The sequence below is a fragment of the Schistocerca nitens genome, chromosome 2 (genome assembly GCF_023898315.1).
Source record: "Schistocerca nitens isolate TAMUIC-IGC-003100 chromosome 2, iqSchNite1.1, whole genome shotgun sequence".
Classification (NCBI taxonomy): domain Eukaryota; kingdom Metazoa; phylum Arthropoda; class Insecta; order Orthoptera; family Acrididae; genus Schistocerca; species Schistocerca nitens.
Genome location: NC_064615.1, coordinates 1073521752 through 1073544636, shown reverse-complemented (window position 1 = coordinate 1073544636; position 22885 = coordinate 1073521752). Strand labels below are relative to the sequence as shown.

At 46.5% G+C, this 22885-nt stretch overlaps 1 protein-coding gene across 1 annotated transcript; it reads left to right on the top strand.

The window, feature by feature from the left end:
* Positions 1–368: 368 nt before the first annotated feature.
* On the top strand, positions 369–22337 carry LOC126235560 (uncharacterized). The gene is made up of 3 exons (XM_049944277.1): positions 369–462; positions 20958–21092; positions 21955–22337. Exons 1-3 carry the CDS (start codon positions 369–371, stop codon positions 22335–22337), a joined length of 612 nt encoding a protein of 203 aa, XP_049800234.1.
* The last annotated feature ends 548 nt before the right edge of the window (positions 22338–22885 follow it).

Below are 22885 nucleotides of genomic sequence, written 5' to 3'. Positions count from 1 at the left end.
ACCGCCCACCAGAGCGTTGTTTCACATTGTATCAGAATTATCCTTAATTTATGGGCATGAGTGTAGATGCAGATGTCTCCAGGGGATGAGTAATGTCTTGTGCGGTGTGCTGGTTCGCTGTGACGTGTGTCCAGTAGGGCTCCTCGATCTACGTCTGCCTTTCAGTGCCGCCTTCTTTCCAGGCTGTAATGGTGCGGTGAGGCATCCTCGGCGCTGGAGGCAACAATGGCGCCGGGGAAGCAGCACTAGGTGCGTTACTGGGCAGCGGCGCGGGTCCCGAGAGAGACGGCAAAATTCCAGTGGCGGCGGAGTCCCCGTGAGAGAGACAGCAAAATTCCAGTGGCAGCGGCGTCCCCGCAGCGGAGGCGATGGAGGTCGACGATGGAGGCGACGGACACGGCGTGCAGGCGCCCCCCATGGGGCCCTGCCTGCCGCCGGAGAACGCCGACCACTCCTGGATAGGTGAGCCAACCTCTACACACCTAGCCCTCTCTGTAACCAGTCCTGCGCCACTTCACCACGTGCACTAGGACATCTGTCAGAGGCAGGGAAGGATTTGTAAGAGCTGTTGAACGGAATGAACAGTCCCTGAAGAAAGGCTACACAGAACTCTACTGACAAACTTTTGGAGGTGTAGCATGGATCAGAACCAGAAAAAAAGTCTAGTAAACATGGCCTCTAAAATGCGTACCCCAAGAACTATGAGCACTTGTTGGCTAGCAGAGATGTGTTGCACATTAGCGAAGATGAACAAGTGCTCATGTCTCTCGAGGGAAGCGTTTTAGAGCCCATGCTTACTAGACTTTTTTTCTTGGATTGCTCCACAGTAACACCTTTGAAAGCTTGCGGTGAAGATCTGGTGCCAAACGCACTGTCGGAATCCACCCGTCTGCTTTGATCAGTGTCATCCTTGTGTGACGTCACGAGTTTACCAGACGAAGCATGTAAGTGACATCTTATTAAATGTTATCTGTGGTTCTCTTTTTCTAGTGTAAAATGTGAAGTTTATTCCAAATATGTTGTGGTTTAGGAGGGTGTGTTTAGGGAGGAACTGGGAGCACACGTTAAATTGTTACTAGAGAACCGAGTAGAACTGAGGGGAAAAAAAATCGAAGCACCAAGAAGGAGTTGTGTGACATAAACGAAAGTTGGTAGGCTTCTGTCTACATATGAAATATGACGTCTATTCAGATGTCGCGTCTGTCACATAAAAGAGGCGGTAGTAGCTCCACTTTGAGAATTCAAATCAGCTTTGCTTAAAATACACGCTGTAATGGTCATGAGCGTCAGTTAGCTTTGAGGCTGGACGTAGAGGGTTGATGTTAGTCAAGAATGCCTTTAATACGTCACTGAGTTTGAACGAGGTCGTGTAATAGATCTACGACTATCTGGATGTGCGTTCTGTGATATTGCAAAAAGGCACGGCAGGAATGTAGCCACTGTAATATGACTGCTGGCAGCGGTGATCACGAGAATGGACGGTCGCAGGAAGACCGCGCTCCGGAAGGCCACGTGGAACTAGTGAGAGGGAAGACCATCGAGTTCGGCGTATTGCTCTGACACGTAGTGCTTCATCTGCAGCAGCAATTTGAGCAGCAGTTGGCACCACACTGACGCAACGAACTGTTAGAAATGGCTTACTTCGAGGACAGCTCCGAGCCACATGCTCAGTAGCGTGCTTTCCAATGACTCCAAACCACCACCAATCGCCACTTCAGTGGAGGTCATGGTGTAAATCTATTGTGTTTTCAGATGAAAGCCAGTTCTGCCTCGATGTGTTGGTTAGAAGGAGACGGTAATTTCCAAGAATGATTGCCTATAGAAGTCGCGCTGTCCAAACGATACATATCGAACGTGCGATCCTAAATCGATCATGCGACTCTGGTGGCGGGCGTTACGAGTATGTTTGCGGTGTTCGCTACAGCAACCACAAAAGAAGAACATTGCAAAGGAGACGACTTACCTTACTCGTCGTCGGTGTTGCTTTCATGTCAAAGTTCATTACGGTGGTCTGGATGGACAACTTGGAAGAGTCGAACCATGTACTCTTCCTGATACTCGTTTGTTTTCCGCACTGTCCACAATGAAATTGTAAACGGCATTTCAGCATCGAAACTGTTCTTACAAAGTTTTACACACTTCGCACGGCCACAGTCTACACAGTCCCTTCTTTCCTCGTCCGGTAGTAATCCATATTTGCGACGAAAAGTCGAACAGTTTTTTACACTGGATAACCATGGAATTAGATTTTCCATGTGAGAGATCCGCTGAAGAAACGTCAAGAACACCAGACTTCCCACTCACTGACATAAATCGTCTGGGTTTCCCTAACAACCCACAAATAATTTGCGGAGCTACGTATGTAATGTAGAGCAACTAAGGGAACAACTGAAAACAGATAATAATGACGATCACAAATAATTGATCACAACACCCGCCACCAGAGTCGCATGATCGATTTAGGATCGCACGTTCCATATGTATCGTTTGGACAGCGCGACTTCGATAGGCAATCATTCTTGGAAATTACCGAAGGAGGACAGTTGAGGGCGTGAAACTAACCTGTCTGCGTGTTAGACATACTGGGCCTACAGTTGGAATTATGGTCTGGGGTTCGATTTAGCGTGACAGCAGGAACACTCTCATGACCCCACGCACACTGACTACAAATTTCTATCTGTCTGGTGATTCGACGTGACGTGTTGCCATTGATGAACAGCATTCCGCCGGCCGGGGTGGCCAAGCGGTTCTAGGCGCTACAGTCTGGAACCGCGCGACCGCTAAGGTCATAGGTTCGAATCCTGCCTCGGGCCTGGTTGTGTGTGATGTCCTTAGGTTAGTTAGGGTTAAGTAGTTCTAAGTTCTAGGTGACTGATGACCTCACAAGTTAAGTCCCATAGTGCTCAGAGCAATTTGAACAATTTTTTTTGAACAGCATTCCAGGGGGTATTTTCCAACAGGATAACGCTCGCTCACCTACCGCTGCTGTTACCCAACATGCTGTATAGGGTGTCGACATGTTGCCTTGGCCTGCTCGGCCACCAGATCTGTCTCTACTCAAGCACGTGGGACGGACGACAGTTCCAACGTCATCCACAAATAGCATTAATCATCCCTGCATTGATCGACCAAGTGCAACAGGCATACAACGCCATCTCACAATCAGACATCTGACAGCTGAACAACACAGTGCATGCCCGTTTGCATGCTTGCACTGAACTTTCTGACGGTTGCACCGGTTACTGATGTACCAGCATTTCACATTTGCAATGGTTTATCCCGCGCATACATTAACCTGTAATCTTGAAATGTTACCTAGACAAACGTGTCCCGCCGGCCGCGGTGGTCTCGCAGGTTCGAATCCTGCCTCGGGCATGGATGTGTGTGATGTCCTTAGGTTAGTTAGGTTTAAGTAGTTCTAAGTTCTAGGGGACTGATGAGCACAGCTGTTAAGTCCCATAGTGCTCAGAGCCATTTGAACCATTTGAACAAACGTGCCTCCGAAATTTCATTACTTTACATTAATGACTTTTTGCTGTTGCCATGTTTTTCCGTCAGCGTATTTATAATGTTGGTCCTTATAAAGAGTTGACTATTTCTTTCCGTATGTGATGTGTTTTTCGAGGATGAAACTAGACAGAAATCTAAGAGCACAGCTCAAATTGTTGCAAGTGAAACGACTGGTGGTCATGTTTCTAACCTTGGTTCTTACGAATATTGGCTGTTTTTTCGAATATGACGTTTCCGATAATGATTATAGCTTTTGTAAAGTGGAGGCTTTTTGGTATCGCTGCCTCCCTTTAAGATATATGGTCAAGTAAAATATTCGATTCTAACTGTGTATTTTTTGTACTTTTTTGTTTTTTTTTTTTCTGGAGGAATTCGTGTGTGTTATTTTTTAATTATGTGGCTGCGTACTTTTAGTCTGTTTCGCCCAAAACTCCCTAATTCTCGTGGTTGTCCCGCTAGTTTGATTTCATTAAATGAGTGAAGCATTTCGCGTGTCTTTATGTTTGCGGCCGTAATGTCTACGTTATGGTCGCTACCTTGAAGGATGTAAGCGGCCTGTCATTAAATGTTGCCTTGGCTGTCTTAGTAACGGGTGTAAACTATGATGTTTATTCCAGATATGACACTGTGGGCCAAAGGAGTCGGGAGGGATCGGACAATGTGCTAATTCCGAGTTCTGGTTCACCCTGCATGTCAACGAAAGTAGAGCAGGGGTAATGGAATGTTACCGAACTATATCCTGTTGCACACCTTTAGAGATTGTAGAGGCGCCTTACTGGATAAATCTTACTTCGGAACAAATGAGGATGTTCCAGAAAGTGAGGTGTATGAGCACCTCGTGCGAAATAAATTCCATGTATAGTTAGAATAGGCGATCAGAGCTTTCGAACGCTGTCATTAGATGGAGGGCGCTGTGTTGTCGCCCATGAATGTACACTGACGAAAAAGAAATTGAGACACCAAAAAATAATTAATGTAGAGTAATGAACTTTCAGGAATAAATTTGTCTATGTAACATATTTATAACATATTTAAGTGATTAACATTGCCTGTTCATAGGTTAATGGAAGCGCGAGATAAACCATTGCAGATGTGAAGTGCTGGTACATTAATAACCGAAGTAACGGCCAGAATGTTGAATGTAAGCGTCCAAACGTACATGTATTGTGTTGTGCAGGTGCCGAATCAGTTCGTAGGATGGAGTTCCATGCACTTTGCACTTGGTCGGTCAATACAGGAACGGTTAATGATGTTCGTGGATGACGCTGGAGTTGTCGTCCGATGTGTGCTCGATTGGAGACAGATCTGGTGCTCGAGCAGGCCAAGGCAACGTGTCGACACTGTAGAGCATGTTGGGTTACAACATTTCGGGAGTACCGCAGGGAAGCGTGATAGGACCTTTATTGTTTACAATTTACATAAATGACTTAGTTGACCACATCGGTAGCTCCGTGAGGCTATTTGCAGATGACACGGTTGTCTACAAGAAAGTAGCAACATCAGAAGACTCGTACGTACTCCAGGAGGACCTGCAGAGGATTAATGCATGGTGCGACAGCTGGCAGCTTTCCCTAAACGTAGATAAATGTAATATAATGCGCATACATAGGGGCAGAAATCCATTCCAGTACGATTATGCCATAGGTGGTAAATCATTGGAAGCGGTAACGACCGTAAAATACTTAGGAGTTACTATCCGGAGCGATCTGAAGTGGAATGATCACATAAAACAAATAGTGGGAAAAGCAGGCGCCAGGTTGAGATTCATAGGAAGAATTCTAAGAAAATGTGACTCATCGACGAAAGAAGTAGCTTACAAAACGCTTGTTCGTCCGATTCTTGAGTATTGCTCATCAGTATGGGACCCTTACCAGGTTGGATTAATAGAAGAGATAGACATGATCCAGCGAAAAGCAGCGCGATTCGTCATGGGGACATTTAGTCAGCGCGAGAGCGTTACGGAGATGCTGAACAAGCTCCAGTGGCGGACACTTCAAGAAAGGCGTTACGCAATACGGAGAGGTTTATTATCGAAATTACGAGAGAGCACATTCCGGGAAGAGATGGGCAACATATTACTACCGCCCACATATGTCTCGCGTAATGATCACAACGAAAAGATCCGAGAAATTAGAGCAAATACGGAGACTTACAAGCAGTCGTTCTTCCCACGCACAAATCGTGAATGGAACAGGGAAGGGGGGATCAGATAGTGGTACAATAAGTACCCTCCGCCACACACCGTAAGGTGGCTCGCGGAGTATAGATGTAGATGTAGATGTTACCCTGTTGCAAAACATCTCCTGCAGTGTTATTCACGAATGGCAGCACGGCAGATCGAATCACCAGACTGACACACAAATTGTAGACACTGTGCGTGGGATAACCACGATAGTGTTCCTGCTGTCAGACGAAATCGAACCCCGGACTATAACTCCAGGAGTAGGTCCAGTGCGTCTAGCACGCAGACAGGTTGTTCGCAGGTCCTCAGCTGCCACCCTCCTAAGCAATATGCGGCCATCACTGGCACCGAGGCAGAAACTGCTTTCATCACGAAACACAACAGACCGCCCTGTCCTTCAAAGGGCTCTCGCTTGACAGCACAGAAGTCGCAGATGTCGGTGGTTTAGTGTCGGTGGGATGCACGCTATAAGGCGTCTGGCTCGGAGCTGTCCTTGCATTACTGGTGTAGCCATTTACGATCGTCCAGCTTTTGGTTTTCCTGCTACAGAGCCGGTTTCACGGAATTTCGCTCTGTGGGTATTTGGAGGTCTGTCAGGGTGACGTTGGTTGAAATCCTTAACAACACCCGTGTTCCTCTCTCGCGATCCCAAGACAATCTTAATGCTTTCAGTTTGTATCAACGTCATCACCTTTCAGGAAGAAACGTTAGTCATAACTCGAGTATGAATGAAGCTACGCTCATACGAAACACACAATTTTTTCTTGTGTAGTTCTTTATCTGTGTGATTCATTACATAGCCCCGTTCCAACATGAAAATTACAGGTTGCATCCAAGATGGAGGCTTGCGAAAAGGACAGCTATATTGGAATATAGCCTCGCAAACAATATTCCCCCCTCCCCCTCCTCCCATCTCACCATCTGACCCTACTTATTTTAATTTAGGAGTGACTAGACACTTCAACAAGAACAACAAACAACAGGATTAGCGTTGCCACAACTCAACAAATAGCCTCTAGTCCCCTAATGTTACATCAATGCCCGTTCCCAACTGGCCATGGTCCATTGGCTAATGGAGATGGGTTCCTTCAATAACTGCTTACACAACATTACTGATTTACGTAATTTATTAATAATAGTTCACTGACAAACAAGTCTTAAAACACATCACAGAAAGGTTGGTAAAAAAACTGTGAATTAGGTAATAAATTCCCAACCAGTAACAGTAGCAAACAACATCACTTGCAAATAAAAACTTGTAGACTCGTAATGGTAGAAAGGTACCTTAGAAACTTCAGAATTCATTTTCATTTTTCACGCAGATATAAAAACATATCCAAAAATCACAGTTAGCATATCTGTCAAATTCCATTATTTATAACCCGCTGAACTACAGCGCAGAACTGACAATTTCAAATATGTCCAATGAGTAATCCTGATAACAGAAAATTATGTTCACAAATTAGGTATTAAAATCCATGGAGAAGTAATAAAAACTTTGAGGTTTGCTGATGACATTGTAATTCTGTCAGAGACAGCAAAGGACTTGGAAGAGCAGTTGAACGGAATGGATAGTGTCTTGAAAGGGGGATATAAGATGAACATCAACAAAAGCAAAACGAGGACAATGGGATGTAGTCGAATTAAGTCGGGTGATGGTGAGGGAATTAGATTAGGAAATGAGACACTTAAAGTAGTGAAGGAGTTTTGCTATTTGGGGAGCAAAATAACTGATGATGGTCGAAGTAGAGAGGATATAAAATGTTGACTGGGAATGGCAAGGAAAGGGTTTCTGAAGAAGAGAAATTTGTTAACATCGAATATAGGTTTAAGTGTCAGGAAGTCATTTCTGAAAGTATTTGTATGGAGTGTAGCCATGTATGGAAGTGAAACATGGATGATAAATAGTTTGGACAAGAAGAGAATAGAAGCTTTCGAAACTTGGTGCTACAGAAGAATGCTGAAGATTATATGGGTAGATCACATAACTAATGAGGAGGTATTGAATAGAATTGGGGAGAAGAGAAGTTTTTGGCACAACCTGACTAGAAGAAGGGATCGGTTGGTAGGACATGTTATGAGGCATCAAGGGATCACCAATTTAGTATTGGAGGGCAGCGTGGAGGGTAAAAATCGTAGAAGAAGACCAAGAGATGAATACACTAAGCAGATTCAAAAGGATGTATGTTGCAGTAGGTACTGGGAGATGAAGCTTGCACAGGACAGAGTAGCATGGAGAGCTGCATCAAACCAGTCTCAGGACTGAAGACCACAACAACAACAACAACAAGAACAACAACATGTTCACAAATAAGACGTATAATGACTTTATGACAACGCCCATCCGGCATTGGCCACACTTTTACACAATCGTAAATATCATTGAAAAGTGACAGTTACTGCTCAATCTTCACACAGTTAAGTAAACTAACACCGCAGAAGTCACTGAAGATTGATACACGTACCGTATTCCACTGCTTTCTTCTCCATTATCATGACATCCTTATTGTGAGCGAATATGCTACAGCACAGCGTGTGCAGGAAGGGCCCACGATGTCTTGTTTATCTGCCGTGGCAAAACACCCACAAACGACATCGGCCACAGCTCGCCGCGGCTTATCGTTGCACAGCAGCGTTGAATTCCCAAGCGTCTCGGTTTCACCACCAGTTCACTTCGACAGAGTACCAAAATTATTAATTCACAATTCGGGCCATACGGACCCCAACACTCCGCCGTTCTGTCTTCCTCACTCGGTACGCCCCAACCCTCCTCTCCTCGTCGCCAGAGGGCCACTCGGTGTCAACTCGACGCCCCGGTATCTCTGGCGAGGCCAATATCGACCTTAACACTTGCGGCCGGCACACAATCGTGCCCAAAATCGGCACATTGACTACAATTTTTTTTATCCATTTGTTTCTCCACCTACGTTCTGACCTTTATTTTGAGCCTGATACCTACGATACTTTTCGTTTTATGTACCATAAGAAAGAAACGCTGATTACTGCTGTATGGCGTCGCTTGAGTTCTACAATATTGTTTTGGACGAAGGGATGGTTTGCCTGAACATAGACAGAGAACTCTTGATAAGGATCAGCTCCTTACCTTTTCTAGAAAGGCTTTTTTAGTTTTATTCTAACAATACTTATTTCACCTAAGGACTAAGTCTGACAGAAAGTGCAAAGTGCAAGGCAGTAATGGCTAGAGGAGAAAAGCATGCACAATTATGAGACACATACGTGCTTTGTATGTAAATTGGAGGTGGAGTGGCGTGATATGAAAGGAAAGGGATTACTGATGTCACCTGCATCGGAAAATTACTCGGAATCAGTGGCGACGAGTAAAAATGTGCGCCGGCCCGGGATTCAAACCTACTGTATAGTGGTTAGTAGGCAGGGGCGTTGACCACTGCGCCACCCGGGACACAGTGTTTATAGGAACTGCGCTGACTATCTCTGCATGCCTCACCGCCGACCCACATTCCCACCGAGCGCCACCTATCTGCAGTCCCTATCCACTTCCTCCACACTCGCTACACTGAAATTCCCGCAGCAGGTCGGACGTACTTGTGCATCCGCTCAGAAGAAGGTGCATGCGTAGCCTATCTAGGCAGATCAATTATATGAATGCGAAGTGCCTATTCTTTCAGACACGTTCGAAAGAACAGATACCTCGCATTCATATAACACATAGGTGCTTCCTGTAGGAAAATTAAAGAAACCCTTGGAGAAAAAGGAAAGAGCTGTAGGAATATCAATCATTCTAATTAGTTCCACAGCATCTCTTATAATTGCCCTTTTTCTGAAACCACATTGCTCTTCTCCTACATTCTCTTCCAGTATACAGGGTGTTTCACAATTTATGTTACACACTCCTACAGGTTGTAGAGGGTACTTACAACGGAACCTCCCCATCGCACCCCCCTCATATTTAGTTATCAGCTGGCACAGTGGTTAGGCCTTGAAAAACTGAACATAGATCAATCGAGAAAACAGGAAGAAGTTGTGTGGAACTATGAAAAAAATAAGCAAAATATACAAACTGAGTAGTCCATGTGCAAGATAGCCAACATCAATGATAACATAAGCTCAGGTGAGCCGTAGTCTCGTGGTTAGCGTGAGAGGTTGCGGAACTAGAGGTCATTAGTTCAAGTCTTCCATCGCGGGAAGTGTTAAATTTATTTTATTTTATTTATGATTATCACATCCATAAGAAAACCTAAATCGGGCAAGGTAGAAAAATCTTTTTACCCATTCGCACAGTGTACAAGTTAGGTGGGTCGACAACATATTCTTGTCATGTGACGCACATGCCGTCACCAGTGTTGTATAGAATATATCAGACGTGTTTTCCTGTGGAGGAATCGGTTGACCTATGACCTTGCGATCAAATCTTTTCGGTTCGCATTGGAGAGGCACGTCCTTTCGTCTACTAATCGCGCGGTTTTGCGGTGCTGTCACAAAACACATACACTAAACTTACTACAGTGAACAGAGACGTCAATGAACGAACGGACAGATCATAACTTTGCGAAAATAAAGAAAAAAAATTTTTCACTCGAGGGAAGATTTGAACCAGGGACCTCGCGTACCGCAACTGCTCACGCTAACCACGGGACCACGGCGCAGCTGAGTTCGCGTGTTCCTTGATGTTACTTATGTTGCACATGGATTACTCAGTTGCTTATTTTGCTTATTTTTTTCATAGTTCCACACAACTTCTTCCTGTTTTCTCGATTGATCTGTGTTCAGTTTTTCAAGGCCTATCCACTATGCCAACTTATAGCTAAATCTGAGGGGGGTGCGATGGGGAGGTTCCCTTGTTAGTAGATCAAGTTTTACATAGGAACCCATGTCCGGAACCATCATCCAACGACGCTACAGACAGTCAAAGTTATGGGCGTCGGTGTCTGTAAATGTATGTACACATAGGGTGACTCCGTGATGATGTTACAGACTTTCAGGGATTATGGAGTCGGATAAATGTATCAGTCTGAAGTAATGAGTCGAAAGTTACAGGGGAAAATCATTCTGAATCCTCTGACAATGGAGTAGATGTACCGGCGCTGTTTGTTGCCAAGAATATCGGGTATGCGACTTTCAGAGTTGATAGTATGGATGAAGATAGCCCACTCAGTTAGGCGTGCGGTCTAACGCACGGCTTTTCGGGTTGGGAAGGAGCGCCTGGTCCCCGGCACGAATCCGCCCTGTGGACTTGCATCGAGGTCCGCTGAACTGGGCAGTCTGTGGATGGTTTTAGGCGGTTTTCCATCTGTCTCGGCGAATGCAGGCTGGTTCCCCTTATTACGCCTCAGTTACACTATGTCGGCGATTGCTGCGCAAACAAGTTCTCCACGTATGTGTACACCACAATTATTCTACCACGCAAACAGAGGGCTTACACTCGTCTGGTGTGAGACGTTCCATGTGGGGTTCACCGGGGACCGAACCGCACAGTAAACCTGAAAGAGTGGTTCGGTGTGGGGCGGCGGAGGGGTGAAGTGGACTGCGGTAGTCGTCGTGGGGATGTGGACCACTGCAGCCTCTCCTTCGTTTCTAGGCCCCCGGTTAACATACAACACAATACAATACAATGGAACAAGATAAGAAAAAAAAGTACAGTAAACGCCGGCGGGGGTGGCTGAGCCGTTCTAGGCGCTACAGTCTGGAACCGCGCGACCGCTACGGTCGCCGGTTCGAATCCTGCCTCGGGCATGGATGTGTGTGATGTCCTTAGGTTAGTTAGGTTTAAGTAGCTCTGAGTTCTAGGGGACTGATGACCTCAGAAGTTAAGTCCCATAGTGCTCAGAGCCATTTGAACCATTTTGTACAGTGAACATGGTCTCTAAAATATATACCTTAAGAGCTATGAGTACTTGTTCAATGGAGGAGCAATGTTTCACAGTAGCGAATATGATCAAGTGCTCACATCTTCTCAGGTAGGCATACACACATTTAAAGGCGCTGGCGACTGTAACTTCGACGATCTGTAGTGTCGTTGGATGACTTTTCCGAACATGGGTTTCTCTGTAAAACTTGAACTACTAAGTATCGTATACAGCCCCTAGAAGTGTGTAACATACAGTTGTGAAAGACCCTGTATGTACCAATTTGCGTTTCAGTATGCTCAACAGAAGTTTGGCAGCAAGAAAGAGTATACTCAATTGCCATGTGTTCTATGCATTTCCTGGTATTTGGCGATTGAAACCATCAGTACCTTGACAAACTCTTCTGGCCCTGTACAAGTTTCGCTTATCGCACTGCTCGAAGCTGTCAGTTTTGCTGTGCCTTTTCAACAATACTCTGAAATAATTATTTACGACGACCATCCAGTCCAGCAATATTTCCTCCATCGCTTTTTCTACTTTAAAGGTCAGCTCTCAAGTTCCTCTTTTCTCTCCTTGTATCTCATTTTCCATTTCAGTATTTAGACCTGGTTTTTTCCTTGCTCTGCAGGGCGTTGAGAAACTACGTATACAAATTTTGGGCAGTTTAGAGGAGATAAAAAAGACTATATGCAGTGAACTGATACTTCCGTTAAAACTGGTTACTCTGGAACTGCGAGATACGATGGTCAACACTACCCGAAACCAGTCATTTAGGAAAAAATAGAAAAAATGCTGATAGCAGCGAGCAAAAAAAAAAGGTTGTTTAATCTGACCTGTTCCACATCATTTCGATAAAATAGTCGTTCAAATGATCTGTACAACATACTACTCACTAAGTAACTGATGTAATGCACGATTGGCATTTGTGAGCTAATGATTGCCTAACACGCTCAAAACAACCAGGTGTTTCAAGCAGGACAGTCCAGCGTCAGACCCTTTAAGAATCCCCACGGAGGAAACATTTGTGTCATGTAACTTCCTTCTAATAACTCTACAAATTTGTATATGTAACTTTTTTACACCCTGTGCGTACAAGTCTTCCACAGACCCCTTCCATCTCTATCTAGCTTCTTTTTCCTTCTTCATCATCAAATTCTGTCCCCCTACTGTTGAGTGTCCATTTCCGTACTTTCTTATTAAGTAAGTCATATTGCCTGTACGCAACTGTCCCACTATTAGAGATCTCACTATTAGAGGTACAAACGAAAGGCGAGAGTACAAGACAATGAAACAAGCGAATAATCGTGATAAAATAGGTCTGGAAGTCAACAGTTTCACCGATACGACGTGTTACGACTGAGCTGAAAGACACAACCGAGCTGGACATGCCTTCCTGCAGCCACGGTGATCTGCATCGGTTGGACCTTCCGAGAGGCAGTTCACTCGCCACGGTCTCAGATGTGATAATCAGAACTGTCACCGGACAGAATAAGATGATGAAAAAGGTGGCACTGACAAATAACTCCTGAGTGTTGATTCTTTCAAGAAGCATCGGTAATGTCAAGAAGAGGTGGTTCGTCAAACTACTGAAATAAAATATCGGTACAAACTGGCTCCAGTTTACTTACGTAACAGAGTCTCTGTGTCAAATACCTGACACCAGTGTTCAGACAAAAATCAAGAGTTGTAGTACGCAGAGCAAATAAAGCTACGAACCCTTATAGGTGACCGAGCGAGGTGGCACAGTGGTTAGCACTCTGGAGTCGCATTCGGGAGGACGACGGTTCAAACCCGTCTCCGGCCATCCTGGTTCAGGTTTTCCGTGATTGCCCTAAATGTTTCAGGCAAATGACGGGATGGTTCCTTTGAAAGGGCACGGCCGATTTCCTTCCCCATCCTTCCCTTATCCGAGCTTGTGCTCCGTCTCTAATGACCTCCTTGTCGTCGGGACGTTAAACGCTAATCTCCTCCTCCTCCTTATAGGTAATGAGTAAGTAAACTAATAATTGACTCACTAGGCAAAGACCGCGGGAATTAGGGAAGAAGGGAATAGTCATGGACAATTGCCGACAGATTGGCCCCTGAGTACCGTCTTCTTCCTCAGAAGCAGCCGTTTCTCCAACAAGAATCACAAAAGGAGCTGGGAAATCAGCGTGTTCTCGCAGAGGTGTCCCGGGCGCTCCTCCAGAGTAGTCGAACCGGAGTGCCCTTTCAGTGCTGTCTCCTCTCTCCACTCCCTGAAATCCACCTAAACTACCCTTCGCCAACAGCAAGACTTAGTTAAGCCCTAGCCAACTACAATATTCATAACAATACTGCCAAACTATCCTCCTCGAAAATGTTTTACCAACCAGCCAATGGCGTGTCTTTCCATGAACAAAAGCTTAGCACAGAATTCCCACTCTTAAAATATATTTTTACTTAAGCCAATCCGGTGTTCTCCCACGTCTGGATTTATTAGAAAGTGGCCTGCTATCTTCCACTCTCTGGTACTTTTACAGGACAAACAAATGGCTCTGAGCACTATGGGACTTAACATTTATGGTCATCAGTCCCCTAGAACTTAGAACTACTTAAACCTAACTAACCTAAGGACATCACACAACACCCAGCCATCACGAGGCAGAGAAAATCCCTGACCCCGCCGGGAATCGAACCCGGGAACCCGGGCACGGGAAGCGAGAACGCTACCGAGCTGCGGGCTTTACAGGACAGCCATCAGATTTTTTTCCCCTTTATCGTTATTTCATCCCCCCCTCGTCCCATGTGACCGGGTATGGGATGGGGGCGTGGGGCTGGCAGTGTTACAATCAACCCGCTCTTCAGCTAGTAAACTACTGGCCATTAAAATTGCTACATGACGTGCTACATGACGTGCTACAGACGCGAAATTTAACAGACAGGAAGAAGATGCTGTGCTATGCAAATGATTATCTTTTCAGAGCATTCATACAACGTTGGGCCGGTGGCGAAACCTACAACGTGCTGACACGAGGAAAGTTTCCAACCGATTTCTCATACACAAACAGCAGTTGACCGGCATAGCCTGGTGAAACGTTATTGTGATGCCTCGTGTAAGGAGGGGAAATGCGTACCATCACGTTTCCGACTTTGATAAAGGTCGGTTTGTAGCCTATGGCAATTGCAGTTTATCGTATCGCGACATTGCTGCTCGCCTTAGTCGAGATCCAATGACTTTTAGCAGAATATGGAATCGGTGGGTTCAGGAGGGTAATACGGAACGCCTTGCTGGATCCCAACGGCATCGTATCACTAGCAGTCGAGATCACAGGCATCTTATCCGCATGGCTGTAACGGATCGTGCAGCCACGTCTCGATGCCTGAGTCAACAGATGGGGACGTTTGCAAGACAACAACCATGTGCACGAACAGTTCGACGACGTTTGCAGCAGCGTGGACTATCAGCTCGAACACCATGGCTGCAGTTACCCTTGACACTGCATCACAGACAGGAGCGCCTGCGATGGTGTACTCAACGACGAACCTGGTTGCACGAATTGTAAAACGTCATTTTTTCGGATGAATCCAGGTTCTGTTTACAGTATCATGATGGTCGCATCCGTGTTTGGCGACATCGAAGTGAACGCACATTGGAAGCGTGTATTCGTCATCGTCATACTGGCGTATCACCCGGCGTGATGGTTTGGGGTGCCATTGGTTACTCTTCTCGGTCACCTCTTGTTCGCATTGACGGCATTTTGAACAGTGGACATTACATTTCAGATGTGTTACGACCCGTGGCTCTGCCCTTCATTCGGTCCCTGCGCAACCCTACATTTCAGCAGGATAATGCATGGGCGCATGTTGCAGGTCCTGTACGGCCGTTTCTGAATACAGAACATGTTCTAGTGCTGCCCTGGCCAGTACATTCTCCAGATCTCTCACAAACTGAAAACGTCTGGTCAATGGTGTCTGAGCAACAGGCTCGTCACAATACGCCAGTCACTACTCTTGATGAACTATGGTATCGTGTTGAAGCTGCATGGGCAGCTGTACCTGCACACGCCATCCAAGCTCTGTTTGACTCAATGCCCAGGCGTATCAAGGCCGTTATTGCGGCCAGAGGTGGTTGTTCTGGGTACTGATTTCTCAGGATCTATGCACCCTAGTTGCGTGAAAATGTAATCACATGTCAGTTCTAGTATAATATATTTGTCCAATGAATACCCGTTTATCATCTGCATTTCTTCTTGGTGTAGCAATTTTAATGGCCAGTAGTGTAGATACTATTCCCTAACTTAGACGGTAAACACAAAACAAGGAGACATATTTATCATGAATTTAAATTTTTTTTAAAGGTGATGTTAACGGGTGAATGTAATGTGGATAGTGAGCACAGTTGAGAAACACTTCAAGAGCCCGAACCGGACGAGGTGTTGCAGTGGTTAGCACACTGGACTCGCATTCGGGAGGACAATGGTTCAATCCCGCGTCCGGCCATCCTGATTTAGGTTTTCCGTGATTTCCCTAAATCGCTCCAGGCAAATGCCGGCATGGTTCCTGTGAAAGGGCACGGTCGACTTTCTTCCCTATCCTTCCCTAATCCGATGACACCGATGACCTCGTTGTTTGGTATCTTCCACTAAACAACCCAACGCCAAGAAACATGGACTGTCTCAGCTAGGATTACGTTAAAAAAACATGGATTGTTTCAGCTAGGAAAAATCGTTGAGAAACACTGAACACGACGAAAGACAGACTGACCATTAGAAACGGAGCACTGTACACCTTCGCTAAAACTGGATAAGAACCTGTCCTGGGATCGTAGATTGTTGATGAAAAGATAGGTGAGTATGGAGGGAGATAGGAGAGTGGTGGTGATGAGGACAGAGGACTAGTAAGGGGTGGTGATGAGACAGGGGTGGTTGTGGGGGACAAGGAGAGAGGGTTAGCTGGTATTGGGGTCTATAAATTTGAAAGGAAAGGGGACGGGAAGCGACACAGCCAACAGAGTTCTTTCCCGAGTTTTCTGTGACATGAGAGGCTATCCACCATATGTGGAGAAGGCGTCTGGCTGATAGCAACTCGCCTCCACAAAGGGAGAAAGCAGAGCCTAAAACGAACTCAACTGCAGTACATATTGCTGGAACTTTAATATCGAGCGCTGTGACCCAGAAATACGTTAACATATCGGTACATCGGTTTGTTTTAACGTAATCCTAGCTGAAACAATCCATGTTTTTTTTAACGTAATCCTAGCTGAGACAGTCCATGTTTCTACCGGGAAGGGGCAGTAAGTACAGTCTATGGTAGCCGTGTTCGCTGTAAACTGTCCGTTACTTGTATTGTGTGTCATTTCGAGAGTTGTGTTGCTGCAACATGTTTCGGACAACAACAACGTATGATCAATGGCTCCGTATAGTCACTCTAATGGTGTAGGGAATGAGACGGCTGGACGCCGCGTGAAATATCACTGTGTGTCCCTAAAATCTGGAGCAAGTTTCTAAGGACAGGGTCAGCTGATGACCGTCACAGTAGTGGGTGCAGTAGAAAAGCAGTAGATGAGCAGGATCTACAACTGCGTAAAACAGCAAGCAGAAACTATCCTACACTCTCAACACTGTACTACACGTTTTCTGCGGCAGTTCCAAAAAGCTAAAGGAGTGCAGGTGTTAACACAGACGATACGAAATTGGCTACAGCAGCAGGGATTACGTGCCAGAAGAACTCTTAAGGCTACTCTCTTTAATTGGGTTTGGAGAAGGGTTCATGCCGCATGGGCACTAAACCACTCATTGTGGTCTAGGTAGCAGTGGGACACAGCGCTCTTTTCAGATGAGACCCATGTCAGTATCCACTATGACATTACTGATACTCATGTATGAAAGCAATGAGGACAAAGTTTACACCCTAACTATGTGGTAGGCCGTCACCCTTGTCCCAGTATTTGAGAGGATGATGGAGCAGGATCCACGATGATGGGCGACAATGTACGCCCTCATCGGCACAATCTTGTGAAGGCCTTGCCGGCCGGGGTGGCCGAGCGGTTCTAGGCGCTACAGTCTGGAACCGCGCGACCGCTCCGGTCGCAGGTTCGAATCCTGCCTCGGGCATGGATGTGTGTGCTGTCCTTAGGTTACTTAGGTTAAGTAGGTCTAAGTTCTAGGGGACTAATGACCTCAGATGTTAAGTCCCATAGTGCTCAGAGCCATTTGAACCATTTTTTTTGTGAAGGCCTTCCTAGCGGAGCTTAGAATCAGTCGGATGGAATGGCCTCAATATTCTCCAGACCTCAACTGCACTGAGAATGCGTGGGTCACACTAAGACGAGCGGTTCGCAATCTGCCTGTCCCACCTTCATCATAGAGGCCGCTATGAAGGTATGGGACAATATCCCATTGACTTTGCTGGACAATTTGGGAAGGAGTATGCCAGACTGCGTTCAAAAGTATCTCCAAATAGAGGAAGGCCTAGCTGGCTCATAGAAAATGTATTATGCAAGATGACAGTAAGAAGAAACTGTAGCGTTTGCAGTGGAATCTTTTGTATTATTTTGTTTGTATTTATCAAATGGAAATACTTTTACCTTCTTTAGTTTTTTTATGACTGTAACTGACGGAAAAAAATTTAGTTTCCTGTCCAGATAATATAGCAATATGCCACAATTTATTTTGGTCATTGCAATTCTCTTCCAACGAAAAAAGACGAGTCACCCAGCTGCTGTCATCCACAGCAAACAAAATTCTATAGAACGGTGCTCTGACCGAATAGATTTGGCTTGTAAAAAACGCCCATTTTTCAGCACAGCTGACCATACCGACATTTTAAGGTGGAGAAGAAGTTCGCGACTGCTGGCAGTCCAACGCCTGTCTTTAAAAAAAAAAAAAAAAAAAAAAAAAAAAAAAAAAAAAAAGAGATGGCGCGTAACCTGCCCTACTTGTGGCCCACTGACCCTTGGCGTCATTTTTCTTAGAAAAGGGAATGACGCTGCCCGCTCGACCCCGCCTCCTCCCCTGGAAACTAGCCTGCAGTCATGGCAACTCGCCTGTTCCTTCTTCAGCTCATTACGCGACCCAGACACGCAGCTGCAGAAACTTTCAAATGTTGCTGCTACCACTGTGGAGGATTTTAAAATGGGAAAATGGGAAGCGAGAACTTAATTGTTACAATCACTGGGGCTGCTCATAATCGGAAACGATGTGTTTAATCGAAAAAGTCTCAGGTACAAAAGTTGAACGAAAGAAATATAATAAAAATGAGACGAGTCAGTCCACAAAGGATCTTCGCATTTCAGAGAATATGAACACATTATAAAATAGTCCCCGGGGATCCAAATTGAAACCACATAGTTGAGGACAAACACATTAGAACAAGCACCCCACATGGCCGCTGTTCATGTGAAAGCAGCCTTCAACTCCTGTCATCATAGATGCCTGTACACGTTCAATAATCCCAGGCATGTTCTGAATGCATTGACAACCATCCATTGCCGTAGTTAATCGACACTGTAAACAGGATTGGAATGCTCCAAAGGTTTTTTATACACAACACAAAAAATCTAACAGGACCTGGGAGGCCATGGTTTTTGCGAGCCACGACCGATAGATTTACTATCTAGGATTCATGCTACGTACTCATATTCTCGAATAGGCACATGAAAGTGTGCACTGTCAAGGATGTAATACACTCATGCTCATAATTTAATGATAATGCTGATACATGGTGAAACAACGCTCTGGTGGTCGATTTGCAGGTTTAAATAACTTCGGGGTATGACCATGCTGTGCATTTGACCTGCGGTCGTCGAATGGTGGCGCTGGCAGTAGTCCACATACGCAGAGGTGTGTTGGTGCATGTTAGAGTACGGTGCAGCGAGTAAGTGTGCAGACGTTTTCAGGCGTGCTAATCGTGACTGTGTTGAAAATGGCTCAAAGAACACATATTGATGACATTATGAGGAGTAGAATACTAGGGCGACTGGAGGCTGGTCAGACACAACAGGTCGTAGCACGGGCCCTCCGTATACCACAAAGTGTGATCTCAAGATAATGGCAACGATTCGAGCAGACAGGAAACGTGTCCAGGCGCTACAGTACGGGACGTCCACAGTGTACAACACCACAAGAAGACCGATATCTCACCATCAGTGCCCGCAGACGGCGACGGAGTACTGCAGGTAGCCTTGCTCGGGAACTTACCGCAGCCACTGTAACAGCTGTCTCCAGACACACAGTCTACAGGCGACTGAACAGACATGGTTTATTCGCCCAGAGACCTGCAACGTGCTTTCCACTGACCCCTGGTCACAGGAGAGCCCGTAAAGCTTGGTGTCAAGAACACAGTACATGGTCATTGGAACAGTGGTCCCAGGTTATGTTCACGGACGAGTCCAGGTTTAGTCTGAACAGTGATTCTCGCTGGGTTTTCATCTGGAGTGAACCAGGAACGAGATACCAACCCCTCAGTGTCCTTGAAAGGGACCTGTATGGAGGTCGTGGTCTGATGGTGAGGGGGTGGGATTATGATTGGTGCACGAACACCCCTGCATGTCTTTGACAGAGGAACTGTAACAGGTCAGGTGTATCGGGACGTCATTTTGCACCAGTATGTCTGCCTTTTCAGGGGTGCAGTGGGTCCCACCTTCCTCCTGATGGATGATAATGCACGGCCCCACCGAGCTGCCATCGTGGAGGAGTACCTTGAAACAGAAGATATCAGGCGAATGGAGTGGCCTGCCTGTTCTACGGACCTAAACCGCAGCGAGCACGTCTGGGATGCTGTCGGTCGACGTATCCCTGCACGTCTTCAAACCCCTAAGACGGCTCCGACAGGCACTGGTGCAAGAATGGGAGGCTATACCGCAGCAGCGGCTGGCTCGACCACCTGATCCAGAGTATGGCAACCCGCTGTGCGGCCTGTGTACGTGTGCATGGTGACTATATCCCATATTGATGTCGGGGTACATGTGCAGGAAACAGTGGCTTTTTGTAGCACATGTGTTTTGGGACGGTTTTTTCGACTTATCACCAATACTGTGGACTTACAGATGTGTGTCGCGTGTGTTCCCTATGTGCCTATGCTATCAGCGGCAGTTTTGTGTAGTACCACGTCGTGTGGCACCACATTCTGCATTTTTAATTTATGAGCATGAGTTTACATCAGTACCGTTTCACCATAGGGAAGTGCGTCCAGACAGCCGATTAGCTTGGGCATGACTGCACTTGTGCATTCTTTGTATCATGGAAACCACTGATTTCCGGATCTATGTTTATTAGCATTATTTGCTTTTTTCATTGTTGTCTACTCGTCCCTTTTGTTTGTACCTATAATACTCAAACCCCTGTGTAGGATGAAGTGACTCACACAGCCTAGATATACCAGGAGACTACAATTTTTCCCAGAGAGTTTTTTAGTGTCTTCAGGACAGTCTCCTGGCAGGAAAGTGACTAATGGATCGACTGTCATGTTGTGTTGTGCAGACATAGAGGCGATGGCGAAGTGGCCGTCGCGCGAGGTGCGTAACCGGCGCGTGCTGCCCGACATGGGCACCGAGGGCGTGTGGGTGCCGGCGCCGCCCCGGAGGGTCCACCCGGACTCGCTGCCCACCATCCCAGGTGAGCCGCGTTAACCTAGAAGTCTCACACAGTGTCAGCCAGGTGAACGGATCTGCTGCTAATAAAATTTGTATTTGTATAGACCACGTTTTCACTGTACGATAGATTTTGGAAAAAATCAGAGAAAAATTCGTTTTCATAGGTTTAAAAACGGCATACGTGAATGTTTGTTCTCCTTGTAGAGATCTTGTTTATCCAGGTTGCTATGCGTACTATAGATAACCTTATGCTTACGTGGACATGGTGTCTGTTCTTTCGGACATGTCCGAAAGAACAGACACCATTGATGGCCTGCAGCCGTCTAGAACGAAATTAGAAATGTATTAATATCTTCAGCTGCTAACGGGACTTGATATATATCAACGGGGACAGGTGAAAATGTGTGCCCCGACAGGGACTCGAAGCCGGGATCTCCTGCTTACAAGGCAGACGCTCCATCCATCTGAGCCACCGAGGGCACAGAGGATAGCGCGACTGCAGGGACTCTCTCTCGCACGCCTCCCGCTAGACGCAGATTCCCACCTTGTACGTCCACACACTACATTCGTAGTGTCCCACCCTAACACACTCATTACTCGTGGAAGACATTCTTACCAAGTCCCGTATGACTTCGGCGAACATGTGTGCATCCGTACAGAAGAAGAAGGTCATGGCCGGTATTGCCAGAGCTATATAATTACATGGATATGGTGTTTGTTCTTTCGGGCATTTCTGGGAAATCGGGTTATGGCACGTGCCGTGTTCTCCTCGTGAGTATGTGGCTTACCATTATCTAGCCCCGGGTGTTAATTAGTACTTTACGATACCCGCTCGTAATGTAGTCAGCTAGTACGGTATCGTACAGTGGAGTTGGGCGTTGCAGAGGCGGTGGGCGCGCGGCTGACGGCGCACCAGACGCTGAGCAGCGTGCGGCAGATGCGCCGCTTCCGGCAGATCGGGGTGCCGCGCGACTCGCTGGACCTGGCGCTCAGCGCCAACTACGACCACGCGCGCGAGCTCTTCCCCGAGAAGTGCGACGTGCTGCTGCAGCCCGAGACGCTGGGCGTCGCGACGTGGCGCAAAGACCGCAACGTGCGGCTGGAGCTGGTGCCGCAGCCGCCGTTCCGCGGGCACCCGCTCAACCACGGCGGCGTGCCGCAGCGGCCCAACCCGCACAGCAAGCGCGGCGGCTCCTTCAACCCGCACCACCCCAAGTCCAAGGACGGCTACACGCGCACGCCCTTCGGCTCCTTCTACGCCCACTGAGCGGCCGGCGCGCCGCTCCCCCCACACCTTGTTGTACTAAATCCACTGTCTGCCGCAATACACGCCTCTCTGTTCCGTCTTCATTCGTCTACACTTTGCATCACCAGTTGCCTAGTCGATTGTTCCGTAATATGTGGTTACTTTGGCCCAACTATTACCTGTCTTTTTATATGTGGCAAGAAAGCAAAGTATAGTGGCACTTTTTAGTACTGTGTTGTGGAAGATTCTTCCGTCAGTTAAAAAAATAAAACAAAATAGATCACGCCTGTTGCTGTGGTACCATAAGAAATGTGGGCCAGTGTTACCCGCACTCAGGGATACTTGACCGACTTCATCATTTTTTTCAAGTAAAAGTGGTAGTGTACTGTTGCGACAACACACTCACTCCATCACTCCATTTTCAGGCCACGAGTGGCCTACCGGGACGATCCGACCGCCGTGTCATCCTCAGTGGAGGATGCAGATAGGAGGGGCGTGGGGCAGCACACCGCTCTCCCGGTCGTTAGGATGGTATTCTTGACCAAAGCCGCTACTATTCAGTCGAGTAG

Coding starts and splice junctions, on each gene's coding strand:
- LOC126235560 (XM_049944277.1), top strand. CDS start 369: ATGGAGGTCGACGATGGAGGCGACGGACACGGCGTGCAGGCGCCCCCC. Junction 463..20,957: donor CGCCGACCACTCCTGGATAG/GTGAGCCAACCT, acceptor TGTGTTGTGCAG/ACATAGAGGCGATGGCGAAG. Junction 21,093..21,954: donor CTCGCTGCCCACCATCCCAG/GTGAGCCGCGTT, acceptor TGGGCGTTGCAG/AGGCGGTGGGCGCGCGGCTG.